The sequence below is a fragment of the Podarcis melisellensis genome (genome assembly GCF_964234715.1).
Source record: "Podarcis melisellensis genome assembly, chromosome: 17".
In the NCBI taxonomy this organism is placed as follows: domain Eukaryota; kingdom Metazoa; phylum Chordata; class Lepidosauria; order Squamata; family Lacertidae; genus Podarcis; species Podarcis melisellensis.
The window spans coordinates 28512331-28536835 of record NC_138534.1 but is presented as its reverse complement, the minus strand read 5'-3'; the positions used below and the strand labels follow the sequence as shown (position 1 = coordinate 28536835).

Sequence of the window (24505 nt, the reverse complement as noted above, 5' to 3'; positions counted from 1 at the left end):
TCGTCCACTGGGGTCTATGATAGACTGCAGGGATGCCATTTCTGATTTGGGAAAGAGATGCCAAGATATAGTTAGGTCAGCTCTTTGGATATATTTAAAATGTGCAGTCCTATGTATACCTACTCAGAAGTAGGTTCCATTGAGTTCGATAGTACTTACTCTTAGCTAAGCACATATAATTTATTGCAGCTTCGTTTATGGAAAGCAGCATGCACTAAGAGTGGTTTCATTTAATTCTTTTCTCATTTTTATTTTCATAACAATTATAATAATGTCACCAACATAAGGTTATCAGGTTATGGTCAAAGGGACTTTTTTGTGTGTATCTCCTATCTTGGTGATGGCAATTCACTGATGTGATGGACAAGTGAGCTTGGTGTGTCTTGAGTGTTTTATGACCATCACATTTTATACTTTTTACTTGTCCTCAATACAGTAACATCTTAAAAATCAATTATGTTGGGTCCCTACCCTCCAAGGCTTAACTTTTAATTGCATTATTTTTAAGGATATGTATTCGAAGAGATGATTTCCCACCGTTGAACAAATATACTTCTCTATAGAAGCTTACAGTAGTTTTGCTGTGAAGAAACTTAGCTATCAAAACAGAGAGGAAGTAATTCTGGGGGATGGGAGGGATTTCCTGTCCCCTTGGCACTGGCCATGACTGGGGACATGGAATACAATATGCAGCATTGTAGAGGTCTATTTATATAGAGGTTTATTTATATAAGACTTCTGCACACCACTTTCTGTTACAAGTTATTCCAGAGTAGTGCACATATAAGAAGCAAGACAATGTCAGTCAAATGAATAGAACACAGTCAGACAGCAATGAAACCAATGCAGAAAGTGACTAAGGCAGAAAATAATCTAAACATGGCCTCCCAAAACTGTTGAATCCATCCACACCTTTAAGGGCACAGAGTTCCACAGGTGAGGTACCACTACAGAGAAGGCCCTGCTTTGCCTCCCCATGTGATAAGCTATACCCATCAGCGGAATCACAAACAGCCTTCCCCACTTCTACCCCAAATCTCAAGGCCCTGGTTGTTGATATGAGGAGGGGTGCTCTTACGAGATACCTAGGTCCCAAATCGCTAAGGGCTTTATATTTTAAAGTTAGCACCTCAAACTGGCCCCATATAAGGAGCCAGTGCAGATTCTGCAAGGTAGCTGTTTTATGCAGCAGTAGTGTGGCGCTGTGGGTTAAACCACAGAGCTTAGGACTTGCCGATCAGAAGGTCGGCGGTTCGAATCCCCGCGACGGGGTGAGCTCTCGTTGCTCGGTCCCTGCTCCTGCCAACCTAGCAGTTTGAAAGCATGTCAAAGTGCAAGTAGATAAATAGGCACGACTCCGGTGGGAAGGTAAACGGCATTTCCGTGCGCTGCTCTGGTTTGCCAGAAGCGGCTTAGTCATGCTGGCCACATGACCTTGAAGCTGTATGCCTGCTCCCTCGGCCAATAAAGTGAGATGAGCGCCACAACCCCAGAGTCAGTCACGACTGGACCTAATGGTCAGGGGTCCCTTTACCTTTACTAGTGTATGGGATGGGGGCAAAGCCAGTCACACCACACTGGCCCTGCTGCTTTTTACCAGAACAGCCACCCACCTTCCAGCCCCATATTGATCCAAGTAAGTAGCTGCAATGCTGGTGTTGGGAAGGTAGCTCTGCCCCACCAAACCTGCTGCTACAGGTTATATGACCACACACTGAGGTGGCCTTCTGCACTAGCTACAGTTTCTAGACTGTCAAGGGCATCCCAGTGTAGAGTGCATTGTTTGTTGTTTAGTTGTTTAGTCGTGTCCGACTCTTCGTGACCCCCTGGACCAGAGCACGCCAGGCACTCCTGTCTTCCACTGCCTCCCGCAGTTTGGTCAAACTCATGCTGGTAGCTTCAAGAACACTCTCCAACCATCTCGTCCTCTGTTGTCCCCTTCTCCTTGTGCCCTCCATCTTTCCTAACATCAGGGTCTTTTCCAGGGAGTCTTCTTTTCTCATGAGCTGGCCAAAGTATTGGAGCCTCAGCTTCACGATCTGTCCTTCCAGTGAGCACTCAGGGCTGATTTCCTTAAGAATGGATCGGTTTGTTCTTCTTGCAGTCCATGGGACTCTCAAGAGTCTCCTCCAGCACCAGAATTCAAAAGCATCAATTCTTCGGCGATCCGCCTTCTTTATGGTCCAGCTCTCACTTCCATACATCACTACTGGGAAAACCATGGCTTTAACTATACGGACCTTTGTTGGCAAGGTGATGTCTCTGCATTTTAAGATGCTGTCTAGGTTTGTAGAGTGTATTACAGTTACTGAAAAGGGCGGGTAGCAGACTATGCAGAAGTATAGAAAGGCCATCGGGATGCAGGAATGGCCATAGCTGATGAACCATAGGAACTCCCAGCTACTGAGACTACTTGACCCTCATCTGACAAAGCTGGGTGCAGGAGCAAATAAGCGTGTGTCTAAAACAATTCAAATTTTAGTAATTCATATTGAGATAAATTAAACCTGCTGGGTGGGACCGGGGTACTGAGGCCTGAGAGAGTGGCTTATCTGTGTCCGTCTACTGGGCTTTGATCTCTGGATTTCCTGTTCACAGCTAAGTTTCTTAATGACTATTTCAAAGGAGTGATGCGAAGAACCGTAGCAGGCAGTTTTAGTCATTGTACGGCATTGTGTTTCTCACCAACACCGAACCGCAAGAAGTGTAACTATCTTTAAACACATGCACCACACAGAGTTTTCTTCGAAATGGTTCTCTCTCGCTGATCTAGACCAGGGGTAGGCAACCTAAGACCCGTGGGCCGGATCCGGCCCAATCGCCTTCTCCGTCCGGCCCGCGGATGTTCTGGGAATCAGCATGCTTTTACATGAGTAGAATGTGTCCTTTTACAGTGGTACCTTGGGTTAAGAACTTAATTCGTTCTGGAGGTCCGTTCTTAACCTGAAACTGTTCTTAACCTGAGGTACCACTTTAGCTAATGGGGCCTCCCACTGCCGCCGTGCAATTTCTGTTCTCATCCTGAAGCAAAGTTCTTAACCCGCGGTACTATTTCTGGGTTAGCGGAGTTTGTAACCTGAAGCGTCTGTAACCTGAAGCATCTGTAACCCAAGGTACCACTGTATTTAAAATGCATCTCTGGGGTATTTGTGGGGCCTGCCTGGTGTTTTTACATGAGTAGAATGTATCCTTTTATTTTAAATGCATCTCTGGGTTATTTGTGGGGCATAGGAATCCGTTCATTCCCCCCCCCCCCCAAAACAAAAAATATAGTTCGGCCCACCACATGGTCTGAGGGATGGTGGGCTGGCCCACCGTGCGAAAAAGGTTGCTGACCCCAGATCTAGGCTAAGCATGTGCAACTGAAAGAGACCTCACTTGGTCTCCTTGTCACCTTCCCCATCCTTTGTAGACCATGTAGCAATGCAGATCTCGATTGGCTTGGGGCAGGGACCTACTATCTTGATAGCTCATCGGTAAAATGCCATTCGCATGAATGATGCAAATCAGTCAACATGTTTCATAGAATCACAGAATTGAAGAATTGGAAGATGCTCCGAGGGTAGTCTAGTCCGGCCCTCCATCTCAATATGCGGTTCCCCCATCCAATTTGAAACCATACCAGACCCTGCTTATCTTTGCAAATGTGCTAGCAGTTTTATTGCTGCACTACTAGGAGGACACCAATTGGGAGCAGCACATATTGGTGCTGCTGACCCGTAAAAAGTAGTGGTCTGAAAAACAGCAGAGAGGAAGCAGTATCCCACCTTCCACCCTCCCTAAATGTCGTTTTGGGTAGACAGTTGCACAAGTACTTTGAATTATGGAGGAAGGGCCGTAGCTCAGTGATAGAGCATCATGTTTGGATGCCAAAGGCCACAAGTTCAGTTCTTGGCAACTCTGAGTAAGGGCTGGGAGAGAGCCACAGTCAGTGTTAGAGTGGTCTGACTTTCAGCTTTCCATGTTTCCTATTCACTCCCTGTCTGTCATTCAGACATGCAGAATAGAGAAGCTCACTGTATATACATGGTGTTTTCTTTTGGGGTTTGAATTTTCTGATGCTGGCTTGCTGGTTTGTTTCAATTGACTTCAGAGACAGGGGCAGCCTTTCTACTTACAGTGGTACCTCGGGTTACATATGCTTCAGGTTACAGACTCCGCTAACCCAGAAATAGTACCTCGGGTTAAGAATTTTGCTTCAAGATGAGAACAGAAATTGTGCTCTGGCGGCGTGGCTTCAAGATGAGAACAGAAATTGTGCTCTGGGAGGCCCCATTAGCTAAAGTGGTGCTTCAGGTTAAGAACGGACCTCTGGAACGAATTAAGTACTTAACCTGAAGTACCACTGTATTTGCCCAAATAATGCTTTTTTCAAGAGCAAATCTGAGTAGAAAATACAACACAGCATAAGAAACTTGTTTGCTTGTCGTATAGGCCAGAGGGGGCCGTGTGTGTGTGTGTGTGTGTGTGTGTATGTGTATGTGTATGTGTGTATAATTTGGAATAGTAATCGGAATAAATTAGATGATAAATGGTTTTCAAAACACGAATGTTTAGAATGTGCAGTTCTCGTGGAAGAATGCGTTTAAAAGTGCAGTTGACCATCAAACTGCCTAGATGTAAAAGTGATAAAGGAAATGTTTGCCCCAGCCATAACTTCATAGGATACGGCTTACAATAAAGCATGGTTTCCGCCTGTTCGCTTGGCATTAATACAAAAGAATTGCCATAAACAGCTGTGTAAATAGATGAGGTTGAGAGCTTGCACATCCAGCTTGCAGCAAGGGTTCCACAAATGGCAAACGGGAGTGAGATTTGATGGCATTCCTGAGTTGAGGACCCACAGGCTTGGTTAAGCCATAGGAACTGGGCCTGAAACCCTGTCTTTCTCTCACATCCCATGCTACTTCCTGCTCCTGATTCAGCAAGCTAGACTTTCCCAATGGGCACTGGGGGCTGCACATATTCTGCCATGTGCATTTGGCTAGCATTATCTCATACTTTGTACTTGATGTCTGGCAAATTGCCAAGAATATTAGCCGGCTCCTTTCTTTTTTTCTTTTTACAGTAATAAGTTGCTCGGAACAGATTGCGTTCTTTAACACAGTATGTAACTATTGTTGTTGACGTTCACATAGCAAATCTGACAGTTGCCGTTGTTAGTCAAACAGATAAACTGATCCTAATTCTAATAGCATGCAAAATGTCTGAAATTCAGATGGAGACAATGATTGTGAAATGCTTTGACAATAATAATCTTATTTTTTCATGCATGTACTGTATTTTTCAGTGTATAAGACTATATTTCCCCCCATTTTTTTTAAGTTTAAAATTGGGGGTCATCTTATGCACGGAATGTTGTAGTTAAATATATAAATAAATTTATTTCTTAATTTTGGGCTAAAGAAATAGGGGTCGTCTTATACATGGGGGCATCTTATACACAGAAAAATACGGTATGTATTTGTTTATTCATTTAGTTTACATTCCACTTTTCCTTATGAGGGAGTCTAGGGCAGCAATAATACTACTGCTAGGGCTGGGCAATATATCACCCAAAACCGGTTTGAAGTCTATATCATGATACTGGTTTCATAATTTTTGACCTGGCAATATATCGTAAATCACTGTGTGTGCGCTATGCAAAAACCACAATGTGGGAAAAACCGTGAAGCCAGCCATAGCCTCTGTATAGCCCCACCCTCATTTCAGACATTGTGATGCATCAGTATATGTTTAGCTGGTGATGTATCACAGTGTTGAAAACCAGATTATCACCCAGCCCTAGTGAGTAGATCTCCATTTCTACACCATTCTACACAAATAAACTTCATGTTCTGGCATCGTACAAACTGGCAGTGATTGCTTATGTTGCGTTATATGAAGTTTGCAGCAAGGTTGCAGCTGGGAACAGTTCTTTTGATAGGCATGTCTTATTTGCCATTTTGTGTGTGCTTGGATTTGGGGATTTCAGGGGGAAGACATCCCGATCTTTTCTAAGAATCCAAGGTCTTCCCTCTGTTGACTACCCCCGATAAAAAAAAAAATCTTGTTCTCTGATAGCACGGTTTAGAATTTCCTTTTAAAGGCTGACGGGTTTTGCAAGCTGACCAGTTGCACAAAATCTCTTCTTAACATTGCAGTGACCTCCCTGCTTGAATACATCACTTGGCTTCACAGAGTCAAATTAAGAGTGTATTAATGTGGCGATTGCTAAGTTTGCTATCGCCAGAGAAGTCACTGGGGTGTGATGTATGCAAATATATCTACTGCCTATCTTCTTTTTTGTTGTAGCAAGATGTATGAACCTGTTTATATATTTGGAAACTTCAGCCCAGTCCTGTGAAGCCACAAATTGTAGCTTGGTATTTTCTTCTGTGTTCGTAAGCTGCTTTTAACAGGCTCAGCATCTGTCTACTTCCTCCCTTGCTGCTGGTCCATCACCACATCAGAACTCTCAGAGGCAGATGGCCCATCACACTAAGCCTTCTCTCAGGCTCTCGGGTCATCACACCAACTCTTGCCGCTTTTCTATCTCCACTAGCCACATCCTGCCACCAGCTTCCTCCCTCTCACCTCAGCAATACTACAAAGGGCCATTTTCCATCCCTGTTGTAGTAAATATGCCGGGAGTCAGAATAAGTTCCATCTCCTCTTAAATATCTTCTCGCTTTCCGAAAGTGTACCCTGAGCAGATTAAGAAGAGCCAAAAGGGAAGGAAAAAGAAGAAGTACTGCTGCTATAAAAATGCGATGAGATTTACACTGGAGACTCAGTGGAATTGCAAATGCCGCTTTTGCTGCAAACCCACAGATTTGAAGCAACCCATTCCTTGGCCTCAGCCGGTTTAGAATTGCATGCACACCTATCTTTATGATTGCTCTCTTGTGAACCAGAATTTGAAGTTACAGATAGGTAGCCGTGTTGGTCTGCCATAGTCAAAACAAAAAAAATTCCTTCCAGTAGCACCTTAAAGACCAACTAAGTTAGTTCTTGGTATGAGCTTCTCTCTTTAAGGTGCTACTGGAAGGATTTTTTTTCCTTCAGAATTTGAAGCTTTTGGATGGACCTAGGTTTGCAGAGCATCAGTGTAAGACAGCTTGGTCACGTTGGTGTATGTTTCGGGTGACAATGTTGGCTAGATAAGGAAGAAGGAGAAAGCATGTGTTCCATGCCAGGCTTCTGATTGGCAAATGGTGGCTTTCAAGCTACTGTTATATCTGTGCTAGACTTAACATGAGTGATACAAATTTTGACAGTTTTTAAAAATAATGGAGTGGTATTTTAAACTCCAGCAAACTTGTCCTAGAGACACAGAAGCTGGTTAAGTAAAACACTCCACTTACAATTGGAGCAGAAGGTTCTTCGGTTGCGAATACTGGTGTTTCTTGAATTTCTTGGTTCTAAACTAATATTTCTGTGGGAGGAAAAAAAATTCATGCCCTATGGTGTTGCTTTTGGTACTTGTGATTCTATCTCTTGAAAGTTTTGTAGGGTCTATAATTAGTTGGCTCTTGAATCACATTGCTGTTTGAAGGTTTATTTCTGGTAGACGAACCTCTTTCCAGCACAGACAGCAGATTAGACCAATGCTAAGGCCTTCTGTACCAGGAAAGGTCCTAGAACAGATAATTAAATAGTTGGCTTGTGAGCACTTGGAAAAGGATATTGTGATTACTAAGACCCAGTCATGCCAGATGAATCCCATTTCTTTTTTTGATAGAGCTACAAGCTGGGTGGATCCGGGGAATGTTGTGGACATACTGGATTTCAGTAATTTTGACAAAGCCCCTCATGATACTCTTGTGGAGAAACTGGTAAAATGTGGGCTGGACGAAGTAACCGTTAGGCAGATTTGTAGCTGGTTGACTTACTGAACCCAAAGAGTGTTCACTAACTGTTGCTCGCCATCCTGGAAAAAAGTGATAAGTGGGGTACTGCAGGGTTCTGTCCTGAGCCCGTTGTTGTTCAATATCTTTATACAAGACTTGGATGAAGGAATTTGCAGATGACACCAAACTGGGAGGAGTAGCCAGTGCCATAGAACAGGGGTGACCAACTACCAAGAGACTGAGATCTACTCACAGAGTTAAAAACTGGCAGTGATCTAAGCCTTTTGGGGGGTTCAGGTCAAAGTTGTTGAGCTTCTTTGAGGGGAGCCAGTGATCTACCGGTAGATCGCGATCTACCTGTTGGACGTGCCTGCCGTAGAAAACAGAATTAGGATCTAAGATGACCTAAACAGATTGGAGAATTGGGCCAAAACTAATAAAAAAAATTTCAGTAGGGACAAATGTAAGGTTCTATATTTAGAAAAAGATCTAGGGGTCTTGGTAGACCACAAGCTTAACATGAGTCATGTTAACAGGCTTCATCAACAGAAGCATAGTGTCCTGATTAAGGGAAGTAATCGTCCTGCTCTAGTCTTCCTTGGTTAAACCACATCTGGAATGATGTGTCCATTTCTGGGCACCACAGTTTAAGAAGGATATTGACAAGTTGGTCATGCAGACGAGAGCGACCAAGATGATAAAGCATGTGGAAACCAAGCCTTATGAAGAAGAGTTGAGGGAGTTGGGTATGTTTAGCCTGGTAAAGAGGAGACGGAGAAGGAGGTATGATAGCCATCTTCAAATATCTCAAGGACTGTCACATGGCAGATGGAGCAAGCTTGTTTCCTCCTGCTCTGGACGCTAGGACCTGAACCCAATAGATTCAAATGACAAGGAAGGAGATTCCGACTAAACACCAGGAAGAAATTTCTGACAGTAAGAGCTGTTTGATGGTGGAAAAGACTTCCTTGAAAGGTGACGGACTCTCCTTCCTTGGAGGCTGGATGGCCATCTGTCATGTATGATTTAGCTGATATTCTATTAGGTTGTTTTTCTCAAGTATGTATTAGGTTGATTGAGATCACAATCCCTGCGCTGCATCACATTTGTCCCCCTGACACCACTCTGACCTTCTTCTGTTGATTTTGAGATGTATTTGGAGACCTGAGTCTTCTGGAAATGTCCAAGGTGCATGTAGAACTCTTTTGATCTTTTTTTTTTAAAAAAAAAATATTTAAAGAAGTGATTATTCCACCATAAAGAACCTGGAGCCTTGTAACCTGTGTGGGCAATCATGTGTGCATATGGACTGTTTTAAATTAATAAGGAGATGTGCTTTGAAGCTTGAAAGACTTCAGGGGTCTCTCTCTCTCTCTCTCTCTCTCTGTCTGTCTGTCTGTCTCGCTCTCTCTGTGTGTACACACACACACACACACACACACTAGCTAGGTGGCTAGCTAGCATGCACAATCTACTTTTTTTAAAAAAAGACTAGGATGCAAAGAATTACCTTTGTGGTTGTGCTAGGCTATTGGAATTTAGTTTTCCCCAGACACACTTTGAACCCCTCAACCCAATGCTATACCACAACCTGCTTTTGAAACTGCTTTGTGTGTTTTTTTTTAAAGAAAGCTTGCCATCTGGCATAGGAAGGGCTTCTGTTCAATAAAAACAAGTTTAACTCTTCCCATCGCCCCCGTCTCCCCAGTAGATGGAAGTAGTTCTGTGGTTCTCTTGATTTAGGCTGCAACAAAATTGGATTGGAAGCTCAGAATAGGGTATGTGATGGGTCTGACTTTTGGTTATGGAGGTTTCAGTGCCCTGGACGTAAGTGGTAGCTTTTGTGGTAGCTTACACCAAATATTCTCCCAGAATATTTTCTCCGTGGTAAATGGTTGCAAACCTGAGATTTTAGAATAACTTTTAGAAAACAAACTCTTCCATGCAGTTTAGTTATATTTGCGTTATTTTGTTCTGATTGCAAGTCAAAAATTGGGTAACCTTGGTAGAGGGTTTGGGTTTTTTTGTTCTGCAGAGTATGAATAGTCCAGGCTATAGCCCCCATGAAAATGTTGCAACTGCTGCCTTTGTCATTATGGACAAACATGCCGATATTGTTTCCATATATCTCTCTTTCATGTGCATCTTGACAGCGTATTAACATCTGCAGTGAAAATGAGCTCCATTCTTCGGCTGACAGATGGGTCCCTCTGCTCTTTATCTCCCATAGACAAAGAAATACACACATCGTATGTTGGATTTCCTTGATCGCTTAAACCATGTTTGGTCTTGGGGGGGGGGATTTCTCCCACTCTTGAAATGTTTGAGCCATGATGAGAAATCGTCAAATAATAAAATACTTCTTTCTTAGATTCTTCTGGTTTGGGTGAATATATGAAACTGAAGGTCACTCCTATGGACCTGACAACAATTGTTGCCTCAATTTCCATGAGTTTACTCGCCTTTGTAATTCTTTTTCTTTGTTAAAAGTTTGAACCCATTTTTAACAAAGCAAAAAGCATCAGTGGGCCGAGTCCTTCAGGAACTTGTCCTCCACAAGCGCCATTGAGATGAATGGGAGTGGTGAGAAAGCACAGCTTTCAAGATCCCCCATGCGCTGTTGTGCACCTTCCATTCATTTTCCCCGGGGTCTGTTTCCCAAGCATATCTCCCATTGGCACTAGGTGATCAGTTTGTAAAAATCTGCTCTCTAGAACAGTGTTTCCCAACCTTGTGCCTCCAGCTGTTTTTGAACTACAACTCCCATCATCCCTGACTAGCAAGACCAGTGGCAAGGGATGATGGGAACTGTAGTCCAAAAACAGCTGGAGGAACAAGGTTGGGAAACACTGCTCTAGAAATCAGTGGGATATTTGGTCTATCAATGGGCAGGCCTTGAAAGGTAACGTCAAGGAGCTGACGGATGAAAAAGCTCTCTTGTTTTCCTTGCTCAGTGCAAGTCCTGGATTCACAGAAGCCATCCCGGTTTCTGACTGGATCCTGGAATGCCCCACTTTTTCTTAGGATGTCCCTGTTTTCATCAGAGAAATGTTGGAGGTTATGGAGTTAATGCGATTCCCGAGCCAAGGAGATAAGGAACTATACAACCACTCGAAGACACCTGAAGGCTGTTTTTTGGGGAATGATTTTTTGTTTCTGTTTTTACTGCTTACTGTTTTATTATGTTTTTATATATGGTGGCTATTTTGGGAGGTTGGATAGTTGCAATGGAATAGTTTCGGTGGTGAGGTGCACATTTTTATTCTTACTTATTTATGATTATTACTTTGTCATAAAAATAATATGATGGCTGGTGCAACCAAGTCAGGTGGGCGGGGAATAAATAAGAAAACGATGATGATGATGATGGAATAGCACATCCCTATTGCCATCGGAGAAATGTTGGGAAAGTATGCAAAAGACCTGAGTTTTTACCTTGTGGAGGAAGATGTTTAAATTCCTCCACCTTCTGTTGTTTCCTAAGCCCCATCTGAGAACTTTCCAAACTGAGGAGGAACAGCAGAGGAAGGCCACTTTTGTCCCTGTTGTTCCTCAACCATATTGAAAGGAAGAGATCCCAACCGCTGGCCCCCCGCCCTTTCTCTTTCCCCTCCGTTTCCCCCTCTCCTGCACAATGGAGCTTTCAGAGAACCTCTCTCCAAAAGGAATAGCTCCAGCCTTTGTGTTGAAGGGTGTGCCTATTGGCAAGGCTTGCTGAGGCAGACAGCTTGGCTGGTGATTAACAAAGGTCATTAGACTTTGGAATCTGGCAGCCCGTGTCAGATGGTATGTCTTCTAGGCTCCCAAGAGGCCGAGGCTTTCTGAAGGGCTCTCCCCTCCCTCCGCCTCTTCCCCTCCTTTTTCTTCCTCTCCATTCCTGTCCCCTCCCTCTCTCTTTGCTCTCCATCCTTCCTTTTTTGTTTCTCTCGCTCTCAGGAAAAGGTCACCCTTCTGCGCCTTCATTCAAGCCTGTGGGACAATTTGGCCAAAACCCTTTTTCCTTCCTGTCGTCGTTGCTGGGATGTGGGTTTTTAAAATTATTTTTGTGTGTGTGTGGAAGACAAAAGGAGTCCTTGGAGATCATTGTTGTTGTAGCCCATGGCTGTGTCAGGGAGAGATGCTGGTGTCTATGACAAGCCACGGTGGTCTTCAGGCATCTCTGTGTAGTCCAAAAGAAGATAAGTCCTTCCTCGTCTCTAAAGAGGCTGGTCCCCTCCCAAAAATCAAAAACAAAAGCATGTTGGAGAAAGAGAGGGAGGAAGGAGGGTGGTTGGTTGGTGTCGAGGAAGGATCTTGCATGCTGGAGAAGAGGCTGAGATGTGTGGAGCCATGTTGCAGGCTGACTAGAAGCTGTGAGCCTATCTATCTCTCTCTCTCTCCGAGTACATGACTTGTCTGAGCTAAAATGGCTGCACACAAACACACACATTCCCTCTCTCCCTCTCTCCTAAAGCTCAGAGGACTAGGGCAGCTTAGTGAGTCTTAAAGCTTCAGTGACGCAGAAGCTCATATCTCTTGGAAGTGTGATAAACACACATTCAGCAGAACTGTGGCTTGCTTGGCTCAGCCTCACTGGGTGGCTGGGGTGAGTGGGGAGGAGGAGGTCAGGAGCATGGGCAGTGGAAACTGGGGGGGGGGTGAATCCCACCCCGCTTTTGTCTACTGCGACTTTCCATCTTCTCCTTCCTTTGGAGCATTCTGAATTCAAGAGTTGTCTGCTTGCACCATGGAGAGAGAAAGGAGGGGTGGAATTGTTTTCAGGTCTAATGGACTGTGCTGAAGGAGGGAGACTTTGTGGGGTGGGGCCTCCCTGCTGCTCCCGGCTGTAATTTGATCCAGAGCAGATAGCAAACCTCTTCCACAACCGTCTTGGGTCCAGGGCTTGCACACAAAAGGTTGAGGATCTCCGTCGCCGCTAACTTTGTTAAGCTGAGAAACGACCAACCTTCATTCTTTCGGCTCAAGGAAGAAGGGGGGTGGGTTGCGCCCAACACATCACAGCGTTCGAAAGCCCTGCCAGGGGAGATGTGCCTTTTCTGCTCTCTTGTGTCCAAAGCGGATTTGAATGTTCTGCAGAAGTAACTTTATATCGCCCTGCCATAAGAGAATGGAATTTCCATCAGGGCATATTTTGGCTGCTGTTAGATCTCTTGGGCTTCTGGAGCTCCTTGCCTGAATGTGACCTGTAGGAGTATGTGAGGAGACTGTCAAAAAAGCCACCCATTGATTACATGCCATGCTGGGCTGAAATTACCTCTTAAATTCTTTTCTTTTCTTTTTTAAAAAGCCTACCTTTTATCTACAATTTAGGAAGCTGCTCATTTTCAACCTGTTTGGCAGCTCCCCCACAAATTATAGAAACAATAGATTTAGCAGGTCATCTACTGAAGTGACATCCTTACCTCTGAGTAGTACTGGTTTACTGCTTCGTATAGTGAAATGCAGACACTGGGAAAAAATAATTATTTCCTTTCATGCTGTGGAGATACTCATTTTACTTCCTGGAAGAAGGACTAGGTGCTATATTCTCTCAGCAAACTCAGCAAAATAAATTATTATTATTATTATTATTATTATTATTATTATTATTATTATTAATGAGATTTTTAAAGAATCAGTACAACTGAAATGTGAAAGACCACATTTGAAAGACCATAGTTTACTCCTGAAATCATGAACATACCACCAAGGGCAAACTCTGGTTATAGGTCATAGTTAATCTGGAGAGAGGTTTGAACTGCGTGCTAAGCCAAGCCATTGCTTAGATCAGCATTGTGCAGAAAGAAAACTGACCAAGTTGACACAATCTCCTGGCAGCCTCTTGTGTTCGTGCTATAACCAAAGTTTGGCTTGGCGTGACAGGCAAGCTAGGCCACAGGCCTGTAGTACTAAAAGTAAAAAGGTTGCAAAAAAATGGGAGATCACTAGTTAAAAGTATTTGGCTCCGATACAGATATCTAGGCTATGGTGTTGAGTGATCCCAACTCGCCTGACTTAGGCTAGTCATGTCCTCTTAGTCTCTAACCTTCTTTTAATCCTTATTGAGAAGAATTAAAAGAAAAAGGTACTGGATGAGGCACACCATGTATCCGACTTGAGCTAAATGGCGCAAGTGTGGGATAAAACACAGTAAGTAAATAGTGTTCAGCTTTTAGGGCAGTGTCAGAAAACTCCTTTGCCCCCTAACTACAGCTGCACTGCATTTTATTGTTTATCACTCTCCACCACATGCTTCCTTGTTCATTGTTAGAGATGTTAGCAGCAGGTAAGAGTTGAATCAGGTGGGTGGGGAAAAGCCAACTGGGCAAGTCCTGGGCACAAAGTAGATCTGAGTCATATCTGATTGTTTCTTGAAGCACTTCTGAGATTCCGGAAATAATCTCCTGCTAGTTTTTGTTCGTTCGTTTTTGTAAAAAATGCATCTTTTGGGGGTATCATTTCCTTATATTTGCTCATAACTAAAACTGTGTTACTGCAACTTTAAAAAATAAAATAAAATAAATCAGTAAACTGTATGCTTCTTATTTATAGACAAAAGATGTCTCTGACAATTTGCTTCTTCTGCTTCTTCTTTTTTCAGGCTTTCCTGATGTAAAACTTACCAATAAGGACTATGGAGGTGCTGCAGTGTGATGGCTGTGACTTTCGAGCGCCATCCTACGAAGATCTTAAAGCTCACATTCAGGATGTTCACACGGCATTTTTGCAACCCACAGATGTCGCTGAGGAAACTCCTAGCCAGTCAAGGTTTAGCTCTATGAATAGCAATGACCAGGCTGAGGTGGAATATTCTTCTGTAAAAGATGAATTTGGAATTACGGATGAGATAGCAGGTAAAAAAAGTGTACCTTTCTAAAGTCCTTTATTGAAGTGTCGTTTTAAGATTTTATTTCATTGGAGCATCCTCAGATTGTGGTCCTGTTGTCCACGTTTGTGTGCTGTGACAACTTATAAATGAGAACAGAAATTGTTTTATAAGTGGACTGGCACCTATGGCGTTCATATTCAACGGGAAGCAGCCATGTTTTGCAGTAGAGTGTTGGGATTCCATCACAAACCTATGTTGCTTTTATTACAATAGCCTATAAAAAATTGTAGCAACTGCATGCTACTACAGGGGATACAAGGGACGTGGGTGGTGCTGTGGTCTAAACCACTGAACCTCTTTGGGTTGCCAGTCAGAAGGTAGGCGGTTCGAATCCCCGCGACGGGGTGAGCTCCCGTTGCTCTGTCCTGGCTCTTCCCAACCTAGCAGTTTGAAAGCATGCCAGTGCAAGTAGATAAATAGGTACTGCTGTGGCAGGAAGGTAAACAGTGTTTCCTTGTTCTCTGGTTTCTGTCACTGTGTTCCGTTGCACCAGAAGCAGATGTCATGCTGGTCACATGACCTGGAAAGCTACCTGTGGACAAACACCGGCTCCCTTGGCCTGAAAGCGAGATGAGCGCCGCACCTCATAGTCGCCTTTGACTGGACTTAACCATCCAGGGGTCCGTTACCTTTACCTATACCACAAGTGTTAATTAAGTAGACATAATTGGGCCCATGACATGTTAGTTCCAACTCCTGATCAAAGGTTAAAAAGAAAAAAAAGTCAGGTGTGGGAAATTTTTGATCTGCCTTGATGAGCTAGATCTTTATCTCCCTCTGTCCTGGGGGGCCAACTTTGACAAGTAGACACCTATTGGTCCATTATTTGATGCCAGGTGATTGATAGGTGAGTAGCCCCACCCAACTTTGAAAAGATTGCCTACCAGGTGGGGAGAGGTACTGCACAATGTAGGAATGAACTCCCTGTGCATCAGATGATGTCCAGGGAGTTTAATTCTGCTTTTTGCAGCCACAGCTCTCCCTGATGTCACATGTGGGGTAGGTGCGTACGGCTCCAGAAAAATGACCTCACAGGCAAAATGAGGAGTCCTGGTGTTGCCACGTTTTGCTTAGGGCCTTGTGTGCAGCATTTATCCCCTGGCAAACACGGCTTTTAGTATTATATTCCGCTCATAAGATGCATTCAGGAACTACAACACTAATTCCTATAAATGTAATTGTATTTGCATGTAATAATTCACATGCATACCAGTGAAGCTAATAATGGACACACATTCCAAGAGTGGCATTGATGGAGTATTGACGGAACTGCTTCCGTAGCAATTTTTTGCAACTAGGTCTACTTAGCTGTATGTAATGGTAATAGTTAATAACAACCTGCTTTTTAACCTAAGGTCCCAGGGTGCAGTGCAACAATTTAAAATACAACATTAAAAATACATGTTTTTAAAATAGTTATGCGTGACATTGAAATTCGACTGGCTTTTCATCCCATCATTGTTTTAATGCATTTTTTTAAAAAAAAATTTAAATTTTTTTAAAAAATTTGGAATTATGTGAACTATATTTTTTAAAAAGCTTAATAGTAGAGTAACAGAATGATAAGTGTTTAGAAGGGGTGCTTCGAGGACATCTAGTCAAACTCTCTACTCCGTGAATCCAGAGCCTTCCTAACATATGGTTGTCCATCTTGAAGACCTCTAGTGAGCGAGAGCTTACTTCGCCCCTCTGGGTAACTGGTTCCATTGTTGAGCTGTTCCTGCTATCAAGGTGCTTTGCTGACATTCAACTGAAACCTGCCCTGCTGTAGCTTAAACCCCTCGGATCTAGTCTTGCCCACAGGGCATCAGTCTTTCTCCTCTTCTACCATTGCAGTTCACATCTCCCATCTACTTACCGTATTTTTTGCTCTATAAGACTCACTTTTTCCCTCCTAAAAAGTAAGGGGAAATGTGTGTGCGTCTTATGGAGTGAATGCAGGCTGCGCAGCTATCCTAGAAGCCAGAACAGCAAGAGGGATTGCTGCTTTCACTGCGCAGCGATCCCTCTTGCTGTTCTGGCTTCTGAGATTCAGAATATTTTTTTTCTTGTTTACCTCCTCCAAAAACTAGGTGCGCCTTGTGGTCTGGTGCGTCTTATAGAGCGAAAAATATGGTATGTGTTTAATCACTGACACTTCCCTATGAGAGAACTTGTAAGCAAAAATGACATTTCATCATATCATAGGAAGTGTCTATGCTATGAACTCAGTACAGTGGTACCGCGGGTTACATACACTTCAGGTTACACACTCCGCTAACCTAGAAATAGTGCTTCAGGTTAAGAACTTTGCTTCAGGGTGAGAACAGAAATTGTGCGGCCGCAGCGCAGCAGCAGCAGGAGGCCCCATTAGCTAAAGTGGTGCTTCAGGTTAAGAACAGTTTCAGGTTAAGTATGGACCTCCGGAACGAATTAAGTACTTAACCCGAGGTACCACTGTACTCACGGATAAATGCAGACTTTATTTTTTTTTAATAAACGTTAGTTCAGCTGTTTTGCCATTGTCCTCAGGCTTGTAAATCATGTAAATAATTGTGGTTCACATTTTAAAAATAAATGAATTATGTATTTGGTTTTTCAGATTAAAATTTTACAGTCAAATATCCAACATATAACATAAAAACAAGATTCCAAGGAATCTCCTGGACTTCCCTCCTCCCCTTTGTGGGTCCTATTGTTAATCATTTCTTCCTGCATCTTTATGATAATCCAAATCTTTTACCCCTCCATACTTACCTGGCAGGGGAGATACCATGATCACATATTTTTAATTAAACAATTGTTGTTGTTGTTTTATTTCTGTCCTGCCTTTGTTCCGTAACAGAGGCTCAAGGCAGTTTGCGGATAAAATAAGAATAGCTAAAAGCATGTTGGGGAAATTATTTTTGGAAGAACAGTTAAACATTAATAGAATTAAAACTATCTATCTACAGTATCTATCTATCTATCTATCTATCTATCTATCTATCATCTATCTATCTATCTATCATCTATCTATCTATCTATCATCTATCCTATCTATCATCTATCTATCATCTATCTATATCTATCTATATCTATCTATCTATCTATCATCTATCTATCTATCTATCTATCTATCTATCTATCATCTATCTATCTATCATCTATCTATCTATCTATCATCTATCTATCTATCTATCATCTATCTATCTATCTATCTATCATCTATCTATCATCATCATCTATCTATCATCTATCTATCTATCATCTATCTATCTATCTATCTATCATCTATCTATCATCTACCTACCTACCTACCTACCTGAACTATTTAAAACTCAGATAAAAAGTTCAATATCAAATTCAAGGATTTCTAAAACAATGTTTTATTCTCTCTCTTTTTTAGGACAAAATGCAGCTCAGCTGGGGACTGGAAATTATTACAGCCATAGCCAGAGTTATTATGGCCAGCATATGCTCTCCAAGCCAGCGAGCAAGTTTTTCCAGTGCAAATTCTGTGTGCGTTATTTCAGATCCAAAAACCTACTCATAGAGCATACGCGGAAAGTGCATGGCGCTCAGGCGGGAGGATCTCCAGCTGGATCGCCCGGTACTAGCTCCTTAAATTACAACATTATGATGCACGAGGGCTTTGGTAAGGTTTTTTCTTGCCAGTTCTGCACCTACAAATCTCCGAGGCGTGCGAGGATTATTAAGCACCAGAAGATGTACCACAAAAACAGCCTGAAGGAGAGCTCCACCCCTCCCGCCGCTTCAGCTGCTATATCTGAATCGGCATCAACATCTGTGCCAGTACAGGACTCTTGCAAGGAACTCCCAGCCGAAGTTGTAGAACGCAGTATTTTGGAGTCTATGGTCAAGCCTTTGACTAAGTCGAGAGGGAACTTCTGCTGCGAATGGTGTAGCTACCAGACGCCCCGAAGGGAACGCTGGTGCGACCATATGATGAAAAAGCATCGCAGCATGGTGAAAATACTGTCAAGCCTGAGGCAGCAACAGGACGGGACCAACATGCCAGACGTATCAAGCAAGGGTCCACCAAGCCCCACTCCAAACACCAACTACATCCCTATGAATGCCTCTGGGCGGGAGATGCCGAACGCAAACCTCCCAAACTACAGAGGCTCTATGAACAATTCTCTTGTCAGGTCCAACACTTCTACTTCTTCAAAGTTTTCTTCTGTTTCCTACCCTCACATGAAACACAAAGCACCTCACAACTCTGGCATTGTTAATTTGTCAGACAGGTCTCGCTACGCGATGGCCGACATGGCAAATTCTTCCGCCGATATGGATACAAACAGTATGCTCAATGACTCCAGTTCTGACGATGAGCTAAACGAACTAGACAGTGAAAATGGGTTGAACTCCATGGATCACCAAACCTCAGGGCTAACTGCAGAGCAACTGATGGGGTCTGAGGGCCACAAGTTACTGGAAACAAAGGGGATCCCCTTTAGGAGGTTTATGAACAGATTCCAGTGCCCCTTCTGCCCTTTCCTTACCATGCATCGGCGGAGCATTTCCCGCCATATTGAAAACATCCATCTGTCTGGAAAGACAGCAGTATACAAATGTGATGAATGTCCATTTACTTGCAAGAGCTCGTTCAAACTCGGAGCTCATAAACAGTGTCACACCAGTGCAGCGTCCGACTGGGATGCAGTGAATTCCCAAACAGAAAGCATAGCTTCTTCGCTAAATGAAAGCACAGTATCCTACGAAGGGGGCAATATAAATGGCAGGAAGTCCGGCGGGTTAATGGATTCCATGGGGCAGCAGCAGCAACAATCTCCTCAGTCCAACTCGCAGCATCCATACAAGTGTACCATGTGCAATTATTCCACAACTACTTTGAAAGGTCTCCGGGTTCATCAGCAGCACAAGCACTCGTTTTGCGACAACTTGCCAAAATACGACGGCCCATCCTCAAATACTCCGCAAGACAGTGAGCCTGATGCTCACGCCTCTCCCAGCACCGTGAAGAAAAGTCAGACCTCAATTCTTGGGCTGTCTTCTAAAAACAACTTCGTAGCTAAAGCCTCTCGGAAGATGTCCAGTGACTTTCCCCTCGATCTTTCACCAGTGAAGAAGAGAACTAGGATTGATGAGATAGCTAGCAATTTGCAAAGCAAAATCAGTCAAAACAAGCAACAGGAAGATGCAGTGATTAACGTAGAGGAGGAGGAGGAGGAGGAAGACGACAATGAAGTGGAGATAGAAGTTGAGCTGGACAAGGAAGAAGAACAAGGAGAGCCGCTGATGGAAATTGCAACATTTGCTTCCCAGCAAATGTGGGGAAGGGATACCATCGAGTCTCAGAAAGAGCCCAACTATAGGAGCATTGGCCATGATTACAATTCCACCAACGGGGCAGAAATTGAGCTAACTATATCTGAAGATGAAGAGGACTATTATTGTTCTTCAATTGGCTTGAAAGACCAAGGTCTGAATTCATCTGCTTTGGGCAGCCAGTCCAGTATATATGGATCTGACCAAAACAATGAAAATTCTGATTATGGTGACTCCGGAAGGCTTTACTATTGTAAACACTGTGACTTCAGCAACAAATCCGCCAGGAGTGTTAGCACTCATTATCAACGGATGCATCCATACATTAAATTCAGCTTTAGGTATATCCTGGATCCCAATGATCACAGTGCAGTGTACAGGTGTCTCGAATGTTACATTGATTATACAAACTTTGAAGACCTGCAGCAGCACTATGGGGAGCACCACCCTGAAGCCATGAATGTACTAAATTTTGATCATTCCGATTTGATCTACCGCTGCCGTTTCTGCTCTTACACCAGCCCGAATGTTAGGAGCCTGATGCCCCATTACCAAAGAATGCACCCAACAGTTAAAATTAACAATGCAATGATATTCTCCAGCTATGTGGTTGAACAGCAAGAGGGCTTAAGTTCAGAGTCGCAGACTCTCAGAGAGATCTTGAACTCCGCTCCGAAAAGCCTGGCCTCTCCAGCTCCCGTCGCCCGTGGGACTGGCGTGCCTGCTGCTTTTAACAAGAATTCTCCGAAGAGTAATAGCCCAGAATCTGAAAGCCAGAAGGAGTCGTCAGTAAACAGCGTTGTGGTTTATGACTGTGACGTCTGCTCCTTTGCAAGTCCCAACATGCATTCTGTCTTAGTTCATTACCAGAAGAAACACCCTGAAGAGAAAGCTTCGTACTTCAGGATTCAGAAGACGATGCGTGTCGTGTCTGTTGAGAGGGGCTCTGCTCTGGCTCAGATGGCTTATGAACTGGGATCGCCCATCTCCCCCAAAATGTCCAATATGGCTTCGCAACTGCCACCTCCACCACCACCAGACCTTACGACTGAGCTTTACTACTGCAAACATTGCTCTTACAGCAACCGCTCAGTGGTTGGCGTGCTTGTGCATTACCAGAAAAGGCACCCAGAAATAAAAGTGACTGCAAAATACATTAGGCAGGCACCTCCCACTGCAGCAATGATGAGATCTGGAGAGATCCCTCCTGGTGTTCCCAGACCACCAGCATCTATGCAACAGCTTAACCGGGGCAACTCTGAGAGTGCCGCCTCGGAGAATGAGATGTTCTTCTGCCAGCACTGTGATTATGGAAACCGGACTGTGAAAGGCGTGCTCATACATTACCAAAAGAAGCACCGCGATTTCAAAGCCAATGCAGATGTAATTAGGCAGCACACAGCCACAATCAGGAGCCTTTGTGATCGTGGCCAGAAAAACTCCCCCGGCGGCATGCAGACTCCCGCTTCCAACGCCGAGCGAGAGAAGGCTAAGCTGAGAGCTCTCAAGTGCAGGCAGTGTTCTTACACCTCTCCTTATTTCTACGCACTTAGGAAGCACATTAAAAAGGACCACCCGAGCTTGAAGGCCACAGTCACCTCTATTTTGCGATGGGCATTTTTGGATGGCTTAATAGAAGCCGGGTATCATTGTGAGTGGTGCATATATTCTCACGCTGAACCCAGCGGCTTGCTTGTGCATTACCAAAGGCGACATCCTGAGCATTATGTTGACTATACCTATATGGCAACAAAGCTCTGGGCAGGGCCAGATCCTTCGCCTCCAGCCTTACTGATCCCATCAGAGATGAAAACGTATAAATGCAGAGACTGCATTTTTGAAGCATCTTCCATTTGGGACATTACTAATCACTACCAAGCTTTTCATCCCTGGGCAATGAATGGAGATGAATCTGTATTACTAGATATTATCAAGGAGAAAGATGCAGCCGATAAAGCCATCCCAACATCCAACGATGCTGGAGCCAGGGTCAATTCGGAGGGCCAGATGGCAGCGCCACACGTGGACCAGGATGCAGAATATGCAGAGGATACAAACCTGGTCCAGGACAAAGCTATCCAGCTCACCTCTGCAAACCCCGCAATCTCATCAACGCCATACCAGTGCACAGTGTGCCAGTCGGAGTACAACAATTTGCATGGACTTCTGACCCACTATGGCAAAAAGCACCCTGGGATGAAAGTTAAAGCTGCAGATTTTGCACAAGACATAGATATTAACCCAGGAGCCGTGTACAAATGTAGGCATTGCCCGTACATTAATACACGCATTCACGGTGTTCTCACACACTACCAGAAAAGGCACCCCCTGGTGAAGGTCACCGCGGAAGATTTTGTGCACGATGTGGAGCAGCCAAATGACATGAACCAGAATGAGGTGGAGGAGACCAGCAGAATTTTCAAGCAAGGATACGGTGCTTACAGGTGTAAATTGTGCCCTTACACGCACGGCACGTTAGAGAAGCTCAAAATCCATTACGAGAAATACCACAACCAGCCTGAATTTGATGTGTTTGCACAGTCTCCTCCTAAGCTGCCGGCCTCTGTGGAGCCTGAAGTCGTCGCCGAGATTAAGCCCTCTCCAGAAATCTCTCCGGAGGAGATCATTGGAGACGATTCGGTGCCTCCTTCGCACTTCTCGAGTTCCCATCTGGTGTCCCACACGGTGTTCCGGTGCCAGCTCTGTAAGTATTTTTGCTCCACCAGGAAAGGGATCGCTAGGCACTACCGGATAAAACACAACAACGTCCGGGCCCAGCCGGAAGGGAAGAACAACCTCTTCAAATGCGCCTTGTGCTCCTACACGAACCCTATCCGTAAAGGCTTGGCTGCGCATTACCAGAAGCGCCACGACATCGACGCCTACTATACCCACTGCTTAGCTGCTTCGAGGACTGTCAGCGACAAGCCCAACAAAGTGATCATCCCGTCGCCCCCGAAAGAAGATTCCCCCCAGCTAAGCGAGGAGCTGAGAAGGGCAGTGGAGAAGAAAAAGTGCTCTCTCTGCTCCTTTCAGTCCTTCAGTAAAAAGGGAATCGTCTCGCACTACATGAAGCGACACCCAGGCGTCTTCCCCAAGAAGCAGCATGCCAGCAAGCTGGGGGGCTACTTCACCGCCGTGTACGCGGATGAGTACGAGAGGCCGCAGGCTCTGCCGGAGGAGAGGAACGAGTTGGAGAAGCCAGAAGTGGAGGTGGAGGCTCCCGAAATGGAGTGGCTCCCTTTCCGCTGCGTCAAGTGCTTCAAGCTCTCCTTCAGCACGGCCGAGCTGCTGTGCTTGCATTACACCGACCACCACAGCAAGGACCTGAAGAGAGACTTTGCCATACTGGGGAGCGGTCCCCGTTTCCAGAACCCCATCTTCCAGTGCCGGCACTGCGACAGCAAGCTGCATAGCATGGCGGAGCTGACCTCGCACTTGAACAGCCACAACGAGGAATTCCAGAAGCGTGCAAAACGCCAAGAGAGGAGGAAGCAGCTTCTGAGCAAGCAAAAATATGCAGATGGTGCTTTTGTAGATTTCAAACAAGAGAGGGTAAGGATATGTTTGCACATTTTAGATTTATGTTTGGTGTTCTTTCTCCTTCCCCGCCCCCAGGAGATTTCTCGTTAGTGGCGTCCAGATGCACATTCCCTTTGGCAGCTGAGGAGATACAGGCGCACCAGTGACTTGGTGTGCCAATAAGCCCTGAGTCAATTAAACATTGCCACTTGATTACACCCCCTTCTTTCATTTCTTCCACCTCTTCCTCAAAGCCCGGACGTGTCCTTTCCTCCCCTCCCACCTCCCCTTCTTCATTGCAAAGCCAATTTCTCTTTGGCACCAGTTCCTGCCAGCTTTCCAGTATGACAAAACCACTGTTTTTTTTTTTCTACCTGCCCCTCTGCCCTTTGGTATGATATGACGAACATTTGTTCTCATTTCTCAGCTGCAGCGTGAAAAATTACTCAGAAGAAAGCCTGATGCAGGGGTAGCCAATGTGGTACCCTCCAGATGTTGTTGGACTACAACTCCCATCAGCCCCAACCTACATGTGGCCAGTGGTCAGGGAGGATGGGAGTTGTAGTCTAGCAACATCTGGAGAGTACCATGAAGCCCACTGAGTTAAAGAGTTTTGCTAATCAAACCTTTCTTTAGTTTACTTAGAGCAACTCGCTTCCTTTGGTAGGAGTTTTAAGCAACTTATTACAGTTGCTTAACTGCAGGGGGCCTACAGATGTTCTTGGACCAATTCCCACCATCCTGTCATTGGCCAGGTTATCTGGGGCTGATAAGATTTGGGAGTCCACAGTTTCTCCAACTTATTACGTACAGGCTTGGAGGTTACCAATAAACGCATCCAGTTGGATCAACTACTATTGAAGGGAGACTGGATTTTGGTTTGTCAGGAGCCTAGTTCTCAAGCTGGATCCTTACTTAATGGGACCCATATGTCCTGGAGGACGTCTGCTGATTTTTAGTTTCATTGAATCTTGTTAGAAACAGTGATTAGTTAAACAAATCAGGTCCA

At 44.4% G+C, this 24505-nt stretch overlaps 1 protein-coding gene across 5 annotated transcripts in view; it reads left to right on the top strand.

Moving 5' to 3' along the window:
- Positions 1 to 24505, top strand: part of ZNF462 (zinc finger protein 462) — a 144293-nt gene that overhangs the window by 51708 nt on the left and 68080 nt on the right. For all 5 annotated transcript variants that reach the window (XM_081893599.1, XM_081893597.1, XM_081893595.1 and 2 more), the window contains 2 exons: positions 14413 to 14665; positions 18068 to 23529. In XM_081893599.1, coding sequence (XP_081749725.1) covers positions 14446 to 14665; positions 18068 to 23529 — 5682 coding nt within the window. In that variant the 5' untranslated portion in view covers positions 14413 to 14445. The remainder of the gene's footprint in view (positions 1 to 14412; positions 14666 to 18067; positions 23530 to 24505) is intronic.